The 15,984-nt window shown below is 41.9% G+C and overlaps 1 protein-coding gene across 3 annotated transcripts in view; it reads left to right on the forward strand.

The window, feature by feature from the left end:
* Positions 1-15,984, forward strand: part of ARHGAP35 (Rho GTPase activating protein 35) — a 170,761-nt gene that overhangs the window by 64,321 nt on the left and 90,456 nt on the right. For all 3 annotated transcript variants that reach the window (XM_069089103.1, XM_069089105.1, XM_069089104.1), the window contains exon 2: positions 9,452-13,327. In XM_069089103.1, coding sequence (XP_068945204.1) covers positions 9,647-13,327 — 3,681 coding nt within the window. In that variant the 5' untranslated portion in view covers positions 9,452-9,646. The remainder of the gene's footprint in view (positions 1-9,451; positions 13,328-15,984) is intronic.

The raw sequence follows: 15,984 nt of genomic DNA on the forward strand, positions 1-15,984 counted from the left end.
ATTCTCCCTTGTCTCATACCCTCAGTGTTGCTTCCTATTCTTTCCATTTGGCATTGTATATTACTGTCTTGTGTCATTAGGTAGGTACCTAAGAAGTGTTCAGACTGAAAAAGTACAAAAGATTTGTTAAATTTGGTATCCTAAAAATATGTATTTGTACATGGAGCTCTAAACTAAGCCCTCAGAAAAAGAATTTTTGGGCTCTGTTCTTGTTCCTTAGTGCTTTCATAGAATGATTTCCTCTTTTGAAACATGGAGAGTAAAGTTCATCTCACTCCAGCTTCCTTTTCAAAGCCTGGTGTTAGTGCTCTGCCTGGTACTTAGCCTGTTCTCTTGTGTCATGGTGTTTGTATCATGGCTTCATCTCACTTCATCAAGTATTTATTTATTTATTTTTAACTATAACTTAATTTAATTTTAGTTTTCACCATTCACTTTCAGAAGATTTTGAGTTCCAAATTTGCTTCCCATCCCCTCTCTCCATCCCAAGGCAGTGTGTAATTTGATAGAGGATCTACATATACATTCATAGTAAACCTATTTTTACATTAGTCATATTGTAAAGAAGAAATAGAAACAATGGGAGAGAGAGCAAATAATATGCTTCGATCAGTATTCAGACTCCACAGTTCTTTCTCTGGATATTACAGCATTTTCCATCTTGGGTCTTTTGGAGTTGTCTTAGATCCTTGCATGGCTGAGAAGAGCTAAGTCTATCGAAGTCAGTCACCTCACATTGTGGCTATTACTGTGTACAGTGTTCTCCTGGTTCTGCTCACTTCACTCAGCATCAGTTTATATAAGTCCAGGTTTTTCTGAAGTCTGCCTGCTCCTCATCTCTTATAGCACAATAGTATTCCATCACATTCATGTACCACAACTTGTTCAGTCATTTCCCCAATTAACGGGCCTTCCCTTGATTTCCAGTTCTTTGCCACCACAAAAAGAGCGGCTATAAATATTTTTGTACGTGTGGGTCCCTTTCTCATTTGCATGATCTCTTTGGGATACAGCTCTAGCAGTGGTATTGCTGGGTCGTTGCACATTTTTGTAGCCCTTTGGGCATAGTTCCAAATTGCTCTCCAGAATGGCTGGATCAGCTCACAACTCCACCAACAATGCATTACTGTTCCAACTTTCCGACATCTTCTCCAGCATTTATCATTTTCCTGTCTTGTCATACTGGCCAGTCTGGTAGATGCAATGTGCTAGAGTTGTTTTGATATGCATTGCTCCAATCAGTAGTGATTTAGAACATTTCTTCATGTGACTATAGATAGCTTTAAATTTTTTATCTTCATCAAGCATTTATTTAGCATCTACCATTTGCCAGGTATTGTACTAGGCACTAGATATATGGAAAAGAGAAATTCTTCAGTAACTGCTGGAGAGCAGTCTGTGTCCTACCTAGCTACTTGTTTGTCACAGACATGTTGCTTGGCTCGGAGGAGGCACTTAATAAGTGCTGAATTTAAACCAGTTGCAGGTGGTAGGAAGTTTTAAAGCTATCAGGACTAGAACCCTTAGAGACCATATACCCCAGTCTTCTCATCTGACAGAGGAAAAGACTTGCCCAGGGTCATACATCCATGCATACATACAGCCATTGTTAGATCTGCGGTGAGAATTTGGGGCTCCTAACTTTCAGCCTGGTAGCAGGGTCGGTAGTCAGGGACACTACTCTTCCTGGGACTCTTGAACTTTCTTGCCCCATAGTGACAGTTGGTTAGCCTAGGGGCAGGGAAGATCTTCCAAATTTGCATTCCCATTACAGTTGGTCAGTGAGTGCTAGTGTTAGGGGGAATGGCAGGCCCCTTTTCCACAGGAATAACTACCCTTAAAAGAGCAGAAATAGTCCTATGGCTTGATGACATAAGATACCACTCTGTCATATCAGCAGTCCGTGAACAACTCTTCTCTTGGGTGTGTAACTTCTATAGCTAACTGGCTGAATTTACTCTATTTTTATAAGGTCATAATATATTTAATGATAGAATGAACCTTAGAGATAAGCCTTTGAGCAAAACTAAAACCTAAATGACTTGCCCATGGTTACCCAGGAATAATAGAATCAGATTCAACCCCAGGTCTTTTGACCACTAGTCCTGGGGAGCTCTCTTACCTTCTCACCTGACAGCAGGAGTCAATCCTATTTGTCACACTCTGCCTTGGGAAAGAGCTCTTTATGAGCTCCCCTAAGGAGCCCATTTACGTGGAGTCTTATTGCCCAAATTATGAACCCACATCTCCAGTTGGTGTTTAAAAGCCTCTGAGGCAGTCGCCACCCTATTTCCTTCTGTTACTGTCTGCATCATCACACATTTCCTGATGCTGTGGATTACTTTATGTTTATAAGAAAGAATCCTGAAAATTCTCCTACTAAATATTCCCAGGGCATTCTTGTTACTTGTTAGTTGGTTGTTATTCTATATGCATATATTTGCTTCTAAACACTAGCTCAAAATGGTCTCCCAATATTTCCTAGCAAAAGTAGCTTTGTAAAAATGAGAATTGTAAAGCACACTTTTGAAAAGCTGCTGTGTGCTATATGGTCTCCTCTCAAAGATGTGGAGTGTGGTGAGTGATTCCACCAGATAGTCTGATTTAGGCATTTGAGACTCCCCACCAGTCACAGGGCCTCCAGTCCCATCAGAGATACACTCATGTGTCTCTTGTTTCCTGCTTCTTGGCAGTCTTTTAGCCACTTGAGGCTAGCGATTGATTGAGAATCTGAGTGAGTTGTCTCAGACCTCAGAGGCAGTGAGGTCCTGCACCCATATTGTATAGAGGTAGAAACGAGTCCAGGGAGGAACAGCTGCCCTAAGATCACAGGCATGAAGGGGCAAAGCCCTGGTTCAGATTCAGATCCAAGTCCCATGACTTCCCAGCACACTGACGAGTGGTGCTGCCCACTCTTCAGATTCCCCAGGATAGTGTCCTTGTGAGACTTGCATGTGCCTCAGCCACACATCAGAGCTACAAGGATCCTAGCTTGCTCTGGTTCATGTCCACACATCTTGGACACAAGTAGGAAGGGTTTTCTCCAGATGAGGAGTGATAGTGAGGGGCTGGTGAAGTTGTTTTTCCTGATTTTGGTTCCTTGTTGTTGTTTGGGCTCAGTCAGCTACACCATGGGTCATTTACAGGAATGGAAATTCATATTTGTACCCCTTCCACAAACATGGAGTGTGTACTCTTACTGCCAAAATTAGATAAGCCCTCAAAGACCTGGGAGCCCAACAAGGGGAATAACACAAACTCAGATCAGTCTCACACACTCAGAATACTGAAAGATCTGTAGTCTCAGTGCCATGAATTTACCCCAGGGGGTCTGCTTACAAGACTTGATTTCTCTGCCTTGGAGAGGACCACCTACTCCTTGGCCTGCTCGATCCGTCCACTTGTCGCTGTCAGCTCTGACCACATAGGTAACCAGTCCGTCTTTTCTTCCTGTCAGACATTTGCTTGATAACATTGCTTACTAACTGAGCCAGCTACAGCATATAACCAAGGAGGGAATTCTGAAGAACAGACCAAAAAACCCATAATATTTATTATCAAAGTAATAGTCTATCAGAGAAATGGGAAAAAATCCACATGTGGTGGATTGGTCATTTCTGCCCCAGGGGAAGAGGAATCTGGGAAGACTTCCCAGAGGAGATAAAGAATGACTTAGGAAGTAAATAGGCCAAGGAGTGTGTGTGTAGGGAAGTCACAGAAGGTGACAACCACAGAGATGGGAGGGGCCAGTAGTCTCATTCAGCTCTGACTGTTGGAGAGTGATTTGAGTTGAGATTGAACAGTTAAACTGGTGCCTAATTGTGCAGGGCTTTGAATGTTAGACAGAAGAGTTAAAATGTTCTTTTGAGGGAATGTAATGAGTTATCAAGGGTGGCACCTTAGTGCACAGAGTACAGGACCTGAAGTCAGGAAGACTCATCTTCTGAGTTCAAATTTGGCCTCAGACAGTTCCTGTGTGCCCCTGGGCAAGTCACTGAACCCCGTTTGCCTCAATTTCCTCATCTGCAAAAAAATGGCAAACCCTTTCAGGATCTCTGCCAAGAAACCCCCAAATGGGGTCATGGAGAGTCAGACATAACTGAAACAACCAAATGGCGACAAAAAGGGAGGAGAGCATTGAAAGGCAGCCACACTTGATTAGTGATAGTGACCAGTCTTGTTGCAGGAGAATAGACATCAGATGTACTTTCCTCCTCTCTGGAGAAATGGGGGGATTTTGGGGTGGATTTGGGCATAGAGTGTCAGTCATAGTTACCCTGTCATTTGATTTGGCCCTTGTTTAAAAAAAAAAAAAGGTTCTGTGATGGGGATCTGTATATCTCAGTTGGTTTTGCTAAACTTGCAGGGAGAGTTCAGTGAAAGGAGTGTATTAGGAAATGACTGATGTACAAAGAAAAGGCACCAATAAAACTTTAAAATGCCGATAGTAAGAATCACTTCATTTAGAGTAGGCATTTATTGAATGCCTACCTTGTGCCAGGAACTGCTAGTCACTAGGGATAGAAATACAACATTGAGCAGTCTCTGCTTTCAAAGTGTTCACCTTCTACTAGGAAAATGCATACTACCCAGTCATTGGTATCAAAAGAAACCAAAATGGACTTGCAGTCTCATCCTGTTTGATGTTTGCTCCAGTGTTGAATATCACAACCTATCTGTGCCTGCCCATCCTTTTTGACTCTTTTCTGTGTGATTCCTGGCTCCCTCAGTCTCCTTTTCCACCACCCTACCACTAGTACTGTAGAAACAGAAGAGGATTGAGGGCCATTTTGTATTTTTCTTTGTTTCATGGGTGGTCATAACTAAAGAATTCACCGATCATTTAACCTCTTGGTCCTTTGTTTCCTCTTATGTAAAAATGAGATGGACTCTCTAAAGACCTTTCTTGTTCTAGATCTATCATCCTAAAGCATTTAGCTTCTCCGACCCTCAGTTTCCAACTTAGTAAAATGAGAGGGTTGGGTTAGGTGGCCTCTGAGGTCACCTCCAACTCTAAATGTAGGATCCTATAAATTAATTGACTGGCCAACCTGTTGTTAATCAGTTTTTTTTTTTTTATACTTAGCTGGAATCATCCTTGGAAAATAGCTTCACCAATAGTATTGTAACATACCTGTTTCCCCACAGTCCGTTCATCATGTCTTCTTTTTTTCTTTTGTCAACTTTACCAATCTGAAGAGTGTGATGTAGAACCTCAGAATTTGGATTTCTCTAATTATTTATGATTTGGAGTATTTTTTCATATGGCAGTTTCTTCCTCAGAAAACTGCCTGGTTCATATCCCTTTCACCATTTATTAATTGGAAGATGATTTTTATTCTTATACATTTGAATCAGTTCTTTATGTATCTTGAAAATAAAATCTTTTATCAGAGAATCTTGCTGCAAGTTATTTCCCCCCCAGGTAACTGTTTTATGTGCTTTTCAAAATAAGGACAAGCATTAATGAATCAACAACTTCATTTCAAGCAGTGCATCTAGTTTCATCTAGAATTGTATCTACCTTTGAAGGAATTACAAAGAATCACATTTCTTTCCCTCAGGATAGCTGTGAGGATCCTATGTTCCTGCTTCTATTTGATAGACAAAAATTGAGTCATCCACAAGTTAGGATTTGCCAGAGACATATAGGAACTAGTTGGGAGTGTATCTGGTTTCACTCCTTGGCATTTCGTGACTTTTTTCAAGTGAGAGACCTTGAGAATAGCCTTTATCATTTAGGGGCTGATTTTAGTGAGAATCACTCATATTCCTTTAAAATTTACAAGCATTTCCTCCTCTCTACCTCCCCCTTTCATAAAATAGGTTATGAAAATATTATTTCCATTTTCTAAGTGAAAATTTTTAGCGATGGAGTCAAACTCATGCCCTAGTCCACACCACATTAAAATATGATTGGGAGATATTTAACAAATCCTAAGAATATAATACAACGTGTAGAAAATGTTAGTTTGGTGTTTTCTTAGTCAATATGTGGCTTCAGAGGTCTCATTCTATTTGAATTTGACTCCACTTCCATAGAGTTACGCAATAACTTGTTTGGTTCAAAGTGTTTCCAGTTTTGTCTCCTCTTTAAAAGAGCATTGTGTTGTACACAATTCCCTTGATGCCCCAGATGATAATCCTAGTTGAGACTTGAATAAATTATTTCAAGTAAAGTTTTTCTTACTTTGAGAATCTTAGAGTTGGGAGGAATCTCCAAGATTGTTCCCCAGCCCAGACTCTGTCTAAGTGCGAATCCCTTCTCTTAAGTAGTTATCCAGCCTTCAGAGAATTGAACTCCTCTATTACTAAGGAACAAACTACCACCTGAGGACACCATTTTGGACAATTTGTTAGGTTCTTTACTATTGTGAGTCAACATCTGCCTCCTTGTTACTTTTCCCAGTTACTTAGTCTTATACTTAAGCCCCTAGCCCAAAGCAGAATGCCCCATCAGTAAACAAGAATATATTAAGTGCTTACTGTGTGCTGTTGCATTAAGCTGTTGGCATACAAAGAAAAAGAAAAAGCAACATTTGCCCTTAAGAAACTCACATTGTAACAGAGAAGACAGCAGATACAGAAATCATTATATAAAACTGAAATATAAAGTAGATGGTAGGTACCCCCAGCAACTGCAGGGACTTAGAAAGGCCTTTTGGAGAAGGTGGCATTTGAGACTTAAAGGAAATCAGAGTCTGTAGGAGGTGAAGAAGGAAAGCTTTGCAGCCATTCAGGGCCGCAATTACAAAACGTCTACAGGCGGCTTTCCAGGCTTCTCTTAAATTATTGCTGTCATCATTTTTTACAGCACAGTAGTATTCCATTACATTCATAGACCATAATTTGTTTATCTGTTCCCCAGTTGAAGGGGACACTCCCCTAATTTCCAGTTCTTTGCCACCACAAAAAGAACTGCTATAAATATTTTTGTACATATGAGTCTTTTTTCCCCCCTTTCTTTCTTTAGGCTTTAGGGTATGGTCCTCATGGTGGTACCGTCACTGAATCAAAAGTTATGTATGGTTTAGTGACTTTTGTGGCCTAGTTCCAAATTGTTTTCCAGAATGGAAATGGAATGTTCATAGCCCCACTAATAGAACATCAGTGTGCCTGTTTTCCTGCATCCTGAAAGGGGCCTTTTTTACCTTGGGATACCTCTCCAGATAACTGAAGATAGCCCTCCTGCATCCAGCAGGGAGCCTCTTCCCATCATGCCCCCTTTCTCAAGACTAAACACTGTTCTTTCCACTTGTTACAGGGTTTTGAGCTCCTTACCATCTTGGTTGATTTCCTCTGAACATATTCCAAATGATTATGTTGCCCCACTCCTGTCCCCAGCACTAATTAGATAAATTCTTGCTGTAAGAGAGGGAATGGTGAAGTGATTAGAGCACAGGGTTATAAGTTGGGCCCTATTCATGTGATGAATGACAAGTTACTTTTTGAGCCTCAACTTCCTTATCTGTAAAAGGGGTATACTGTTGTTTGTATTACCTAAACAAGAGTCATACTGAGAACACTTTATAGAAAGAACACTTTGTAAGTCATAAAGTTCTATGAAAATGTGAACTGTGGATTTTGCAAGCCATGAAGTATAATATAAATGAGTAATGATGTTGATGATGTCTGACCAGGGCAAGACTGTGGAATGATCACCTCGTTTATTCTAGACACTCCTGCTAATCATGTAGCTGAAGATTGTTTTAGCCATTTTGGCTGCCTAATTATGTATTTACTTATATATTTAAATATGTATATACTTAGTTTTAGCCCATTTGACATTTTAAATTTTTTTAGTTGATTTAAAAAAAATGCCTCCAGTACTCACACACATTTCTTGCTTATTTTCCGTTTTAACACGGAGGGAGGGACTAAATATTTTATCTCTTTTCCATGCTTGTTCCATGTCTTCCTGCTGAGGTAGGAATCCTCTTAATGCTGCTTTAGGTCGTTATGAGGTGCTTACTTGCATCCATTGATTTCTCCCTCTTGACTAGTTTAATGACTGCTTTCTAGCCTTTGTCTAGCTAAGTTGTATTTCCATGCATAGTTGGCCTCCATGACCTTTTAGGGAGCAGCATCTCTGCTGGCATTGCTTAGGGTGAATAGCAGTGATCCCAGGCGGACCCCAATCAAGATAATGAAATTTGATAGACCAGCATTTCAGCAGGGCATTTCTGATATTCCCTTCAATAAAAAAATTGTAAAAATGCTGGGCTTTTATAAGATGTAAACTTGATTTGAAAGATAATTTGATAATTTGTTATTTAAAAAATTTGTTCATCATGGCAATTTCCAGAGATGATGCATTTGGCCATGTTAATAATCAACTGTTGATTTTTCTCCAGTCCTTAAATTATAAACTTTGAATTGGATAGAACTTTAAAGTCATCTAATCTAGCTCCAACAACCCCCTTGACAAGTAGTCATGCAATCTTTATAGGAACATTTTTTAGTAAAATCTGCATCCCTGTGTTTTTCATCTGTTGACATTAGTATTGCCTTCTGATATGCAGAGGAATGGCAACAGAATAGACTACTGGGTGTACAGTCCAAATAGGAGCTCACGTTTTGGCTTTGTTTCTGCTTGTCTGATCTTGGGCAAGGCACTTCAGTTTTTCTGGGCCTTGACTTTTTCTAATGTAAAATAAGGGGATTGGACTAAAGGAGGGCTTCTTTTTAGGGGGTCATGAACCCCTTGGGCAGTCTGATGAAGGCTATGGACTCCTCAGACTCATAATTATAAGTTATATTGAACTACAGTTTTCAAAATTTTTGTTTAAAATGCTCATGGACCCCAAGACGTAAGGACTCCTGGACTAGACTAACTCTTTGGCCTCTCTCAGCTTAAATTCTTTAATCCTAAACAGAGTAAAACGAGTCCTTTTTATGCAGACTCTTGGTTTAGTTCAACAGACATCATGTGCTGAGCAAGATATTGTGTCAGATATTGGGGACACAAATATAAGGACAGATGTTTGAGGAGAGCAGCCATCTTCCCCTTTGCCTTCCCTTCTCTCAGTTATGTAGCCATAGTTCTTTCAGCCAGTTCTCCTTGACATGATTTTGAGGCCCTTCCCTATCCTAGTTGCGTTTTGGTGGAACTACTGCAGGTTATCAGTGTTCCTCTTAAGAATGTGATCTCTGGAGCTGGCTGTAGTGCTTGAGGTGTCATCTTACCAGGGCAGAATGTCTAAATGAGGTGCAGTATGGATCATAAGAAGATCATTGGTTCTTTGACAGCCAAAGCATGTGTGTCCATATCAATTATTCTTACAAAAGAAATACTCCTGTTTTGTAAAGAAATTATGTGTTTTAGTTCTCAGAATATTAAATATTGGGGCCCTTTTCAAGACTAGGAGTCATTCATGATAATTGTCATTTGATAACCGTACTTTGATTTCAGCATTATAATGTTGGCTGTGTTTGTTTTTTGTCCCTACAGGGAAATGCTGGCTGCTGAGTGATGAGAAACTTTTGTTGGTACAGAAGAGCTATGAGAACAGTCTTTTCTCCTGTGTGGGCAGTTTGCCTGCACTGGTAACAACTGCCCTTCCCTTGGCCAGTGGGGAAGTTGTACAGGATACTGGAAGACACAAATCATCTCGGAAGTGGCTGGCCCTGGCAGGATGTGTCGACGATGATGATGGCAAGGAAACAAGATGTCCGCATTCCCACCTACAATGTCAGTGTGGTGGGATTGTCGGGGACAGAGAAGGAGAAGGGACAGTGTGGCATTGGGAAGTCTTGCCTGTGCAATCGTTTTGTTCGTCCCAGTGCTGATGAATTTCATTTGGACCATACCTCTGTCCTCAGCACCAGTGACTTTGGTGGAAGGGTTGTCAACAATGACCATTTCTTGTACTGGGGAGAAGTGGGGCGCTCCCTGGAAGACTGTGTGGAATGTAAGATTCACATTGTGGAGCAAACTGAATTTATTGATGACCAGACTTTCCAGCCTCACCGGAGCACCGCCCTGCAGCCTTACATCAAGAGAGCTGCAGCCACCAAGCTTGCGTCAGCAGAGAAGCTCATGTATTTTTGCACTGACCAGCTGGGGCTGGAACAGGACTTTGAACAGAAACAAATGCCTGAAGGAAAGCTGCTGATCGATGGCTTTCTTCTCTGCATCGATGTGAGCAGGGGTATGAACAGGAACTTTGATGATCAGCTTAAGTTTGTTTCAAACCTTTACAATCAACTCGCCAAGACAAAAAAGCCTATAGTGGTGGTTCTGACAAAGTGTGATGAGGGAGTGGAGCGGTACATTCGAGATGCACATACTTTTGCCTTAAGCAAAAAGAATCTCCAGGTTGTGGAGACTTCAGCTCGATCTAATGTGAATGTGGACCTGGCTTTTAGCACTTTAGTGCAGCTCATTGATAAAAGTCGGGGGAAGATGAAAATCATCCCTTACTTTGAGGCTCTGAAGCAGCAGAGCCAACAAATAGCAACTGCAAAAGACAAGTATGAGTGGCTAGTGAGCCGCATCGTGAAGAGCCACAACGAGAATTGGCCAGGTGTCAGCCGGAAGATGCAGTCTTCTCCCGAGTACCAAGACTACGTCTACCTCGAGGGCACACAGAAAGCCAAGAAACTCTTCCTGCAGCACACCCACCGTCTCAAGCATGAGCACATCGAGCGGCGCAGGAAGCTGTATCTTGCAGCTCTCCCACTGGCTTTTGAAGCTCTTATCCCCAACCTTGATGAGATTGACCACTTGAGTTGCATCAAAGCAGAAAAGCTATTGGAAACCAAGCCAGAATTTCTAAAGTGGTTTGTTGTACTTGAAGAAACACCTTGGGATACCACCAGCCATATTGACAATATGGAAAATGAGCGAATACCTTTTGATTTAATGGAGACTCTACCTGCTGAGCAGCTGTACGAGGCCCATTTAGAGAAACTGAGGAATGAGAGGAAAAGAGCTGAGATGCGAAGGGCTTTCAAAGAAAACCTAGAGACGTCTCCTTTCATAACTCCTGGGAAGCCTTGGGAAGAGGCTCGTAGTTTTATCATGAATGAAGACTTTTACCTGTGGCTGGAAGAATCTGTATATATGGATATCTACAGCAAACACCAAAAACAGATTATAGACAAAGCCAAGGAAGAATTTCAGGAGCTGCTCCTAGAATATTCTGAGTTGTTCTATGAACTAGAACTTGATGCTAAACCTAGTAAGGAGAAGATGGGTGTTATTCAGGATGTGTTGGGGGAAGAGCAGAGATTCAAAGCTCTGCAGAAGCTGCAGGCAGAGCGGGATGCTCTCATTTTAAAGCACATTCACTTTGTGTACCACCCAACCAAGGAGACTTGTCCCAGCTGCCCCATGTGTGTAGACTCCAAAATTGAACATCTGGTTAGTTCTCGGTTCATCAGACCTTCTGATCGCAATCAAAAAAACTCACTTTCTGACCCCAACATAGATCGGATCAACCTGGTTATTCTTGGCAAGGATGGTCTTGCTAGAGAATTGGCAAATGAGATTCGAGCTCTTTGTACAAATGATGACAAGTATGTGATAGATGGCAAAATGTATGAACTTTCTCTGAGGCCAATAGAAGGTAATGTCCGACTTCCTGTAAATTCTTTCCAGACACCAACCTTTCAGCCCCATGGTTGTCTCTGCCTTTACAATTCAAAGGAATCTCTCTCTTACGTTGTAGAAAGTATTGAAAAAAGTAGAGAGTCAACACTTGGCCGTAGGGACAATCATTTGGTTCATCTTCCCCTGACACTAATATTAGTTAACAAGCGAGGAGACACTAGTGGTGAAACACTGCATAGCTTAATACAGCAAGGCCAGCAGATTGCTAGCAAACTGCAGTGTGTCTTTCTGGATCCAGCTTCTGCTGGCATCGGTTATGGGCGCAACATCAATGAGAAGCAAATTAGTCAAGTTTTGAAAGGACTTTTGGACTCAAAGCGTAACTTAAATCTTGTCAGTTCAACTGCTAGCATCAAAGATTTGACTGACATTGATCTGCGGATTGTAATGTGTCTAATGTGTGGAGATCCATTTAATACAGATGACATTCTTTTTCCTGTTCTCCAATCCCAAACGTGTAAGCCTTCTCAGGGCGGCAGCAACAACTCGGTTTTACTTGAATTACCAATAATTGGACCCCACAAAAAGCGCATTGAATTGTCGATTCTTTCATATCATTCCTCATTTAGCATTAGGAAAAGCCGATTGGTTCATGGGTACATAGTTTTTTATTCAGCCAAACGGAAGGCCTCCTTGGCTATGTTACGTGCCTTTCTTTGTGAAGTGCAGGACATCATTCCCATTCAGCTTGTAGCTCTCACTGACTGCACAACCGATGTTCTAGACAATGACTTAAGCCGGGAACAGTTGACCGAAGGAGAGGAGATAGCCCAAGAAATTGACGGAAGGTTCACAAACATCCCCTGTAGCCAACCTCAGCATAAACTGGAGATCTTTCATCCATTCTTCAAAGATGTGGTAGAAAAGAAGAACATCATTGAGGCTACCCATATGTATGATAACGTTGCTGAGGCCTGTAGTACCACCGAGGAAGTCTTTAATTCCCCCCGTGCTGGCTCCCCTCTCTGCAACTCTAATCTCCCTGACTCTGAAGAAGACATTGAACCACCATCCTATAGCCTCTTCCGAGAAGATACATCCTTGCCCTCCTTGTCCAAAGATCATTCTAAGCTTTCCATGGAGCTAGAGGGGAATGATAGTCTGTCTTTCTTTATGAGCATTGAGAGTAAGCTCAACAACAAAGTACCTCCACCAGTGAAACCAAAGCCTCCTGTCCATTTTGAAATAAAAGGGGATCTGTCTTATTTGGACCAAGGGCATAAGGATGCCCAGAGGAAGTCAGTATCTTCTAGCAGCTGGCTCCCTGCTGATGGGTTTGATCCTTCAGATTATGCAGAGCCAATGGATGCTGTGGTCAAGCCACGCAATGAGGAGGAAAATATCTACTCTGTGCCACATGACAGCACCCAAGGAAAAATCATCACCATCCGGAACATCAACAAAGCCCAGTCCAATGGCAGTGCCAATGGCTCTGATAGCGAAATGGACACCAGCTCTTTGGAGCGAGGGCGCAAAGTGTCTATGGTGAGCAAACCTGTCTTGTACAGGACGCGGTGCACACGCCTAGGGCGCTTTGCCAGCTACAGGACCAGCTTCAGTGTGGGGAGTGACGATGAGCTAGGGCCCATCCGGAAAAAAGAGGAGGACCAGGCCTCCCAAGGATACAAAGGAGACAATTCTGTGATCCCTTATGAAACAGATGAAGACCCAAGGAGGCGGAACATTCTGCGCAGTCTCCGAAGGAACACCAAGGTACTGTGTTCAGCTTTGGTGGGAGTGGGATGGAGTTAGGAACGGAATTTACCTTAGAGTGAATCATGTTACCTAGAACAAAACCTTTCACATGGTAGGTCTTTGGTCAACATTTATTGAATGAGTGTAAGTTCCCCGAAGGCCAGAAACCATTTCTTATCGAAACTTGGTATCTTCCTCAGCCCTACCACCGGACTCTCCATAGAGAATAGCTCTGCAAAGACTTATTGAATGAAATGGAATGATTATTCCTAGGGAACAGAAGCTCAGTAGGGTAAATTTTACTGATTGAATATTAAATTCTAGAACCCTGGGCCAACTCTTCTTTTCTCCTTATTTATGACTTTATTTTCAGCTCCTATGGCTTTGATTTCATCTCTATTAAATCTACCTATCTTGCCCCAAACTGTGCTGTAACCTTCAATCTCACATCTTCAACTGCCTTTCAGACATCTTTAATTGGATCTCCAGTAGACATCTTCAATTCGGTTATGTCCACAATGGAACTCATTATCTTTCCCCCAAAACCCTTCCTGCACTCTTCCCCTCCCTTACTGTAGATGGCAACACTATCCTCCCAGTCCCTCAGGCTCACAAGCCAGGAGTCATTCTTGATGCCTCCCCATTTCTTACCCCCACCCCATATCCAATCTATAGCCAAGATCTGTTGATTTCTCCTTTGTAATGTCTCTTGAATATTCCCCCACCCCCCCACCCCAACACACACACTGCCCCAACTCTAGTCTAGGCCCTAATCATCTCACTCCTGGACTATCGCAGTAACTGCCAATGGGTTTGCCTGCCTTAAGTCTCTCCCCACTCTGATTCATCCTTCATTCAGCCACTAAAGTAATTTTCCTAAAGCACAGGTCTGATCATGTCCCATGCAATAAGCAAACTCTCCTCCACCATCAACTCCAGTGGCTCCCTATCACCTCCAAGATCAAATACAAAATACTGTTTGGCCTTTAGAGCCTTTCATAATATGCCCCCCTCCTACCTTCCATTTTTCACATACCTTAACTGGGAGGGGATCCTAGAATATAGAACACAAAGAGCTGGAAGGCACCCTAAAGCCTTGAATCTTGAATCCTTGAAATAGCCAGAGTATTCCTGGGGGTCCTTCCACTTGAAAGCAGGCAGAGCCTGTGAGCAGAGCACAGGCTTCCACCTTAACCTGGTATAAATGACAGCATGTAACACTTCTAAAGCAACATAAATCCTAGCATTTTGAAGATAGATGAGACCTCAGCTATGCTCTAGCTGAGTCTGTACCTGAAGTACAGAATATTCCATCAGAACTTTTTGATTGGTCACTGAAATATTTTTGCCACAAGTTAATTTTGCTCTGTATCATTTAACACTTTCTATTCAGAGCTTTGGGTAGGGAAGATGTTTTTAGGGAAGAAATTTTTAAATCAATGGAAATTCTTAAAGCTCCTTTTTATTGACTTTGATCACTCATGTTGTGATTGGTGTGTGTGCTTGTGTGTGCACGCGAGTGCGTGCACATTTCTGCATATGTAGCTTTAGAAAGAGCATTCTGACTGCTTTCCTCTTATTAAGGAATTGTTTTATTCAGAACCCCAAAGTAGCATCTGGTCAGGGGCTGCTTTGCTTGGTGTGACTTCTTGGTCTCACAAAGTAGGCCAGATGCTATTGGGTTACACCTCCTGGTGAAACTTGTCAGGGTACCTGATCAAAGCGATGGCAGCATTCTAGCCACATAAGACAGTCTGTATTTCAAATCCCCTTCTGGCTCGGATGTTTTGTGCTCTGCTGTCCTTTCAACATCATATCCCACTGCTCCTTTGCTTTGGTTTCAACTCCACTAACTTCACGTCTCCACCAGGAGGAGGAGCTCATCATCTTGGGAGATTTTCAGTTTCAGTAGTCAATACTTCCTTGGGACCCTCAGTTCCTGTGCCTTTCTGATGAGAGCTGCAGGGATCAAATGCAAAATGCTCCATTTGGCATTTCAAAGCGCTTCATAACCTGCCCCTTCTCCTTTTCTAGTTATTACGCCTTACTCCAGTGACATTGGCCTCCTGGCTGTTTCTTTTTATTTTTAAATCTGTATTGAAATTATAATTCATTCAGCTAGTAATTATTAATTTGACCTGTGATTATTTGAATTAGGAGAACAAAATACATTTGAGCCTCACAAATATGTCAGGTCATTTCTTTGATAAATGCAACCACAGAGATAACTTTGCACAGCAACCCTCTGATTTTTAAACACGTGATAAGCTTGTGGAGCTAAAGCCAGGCCTTGCTGCATCTTATCTACATAGTATCGTGTCTTTGCTATTTCTTGAACAAGACCCTCCATCTCTCAGCTCTTGGCATGGAGCTTTCTGCCTTCCTTTAAGTCCCAACACTCAACCCCCCTTAATTCCAGTGCCTTCCCTCAGTTAGTTATTTTCTTTTTATCTTGTATGTAGCTTGTTTATGTCTAACTGTTTGCATTCTCCAATTGATTATAAGTGCCTTTAGGGCAGGCACTGTCCTTTGCCTCTTATTATATCCTCCAGCACTTAGCCCAGTGCCTGACACACAGTAGGTACTTTATAAATGTTGATTGGTTGATTGTAGGACTATGCCTGTTGTAAACAGTTGTTCTTCCTGTCAGCTCACTGATGCCACTAACAGGCTGG

This window comes from Petaurus breviceps, unplaced genomic scaffold (assembly GCF_028583685.1).
Source record: "Petaurus breviceps papuanus isolate PSGF00001 unplaced genomic scaffold, PetGlider_PUasm1.0 185, whole genome shotgun sequence".
NCBI lineage: Eukaryota > Metazoa > Chordata > Mammalia > Diprotodontia > Petauridae > Petaurus > Petaurus breviceps.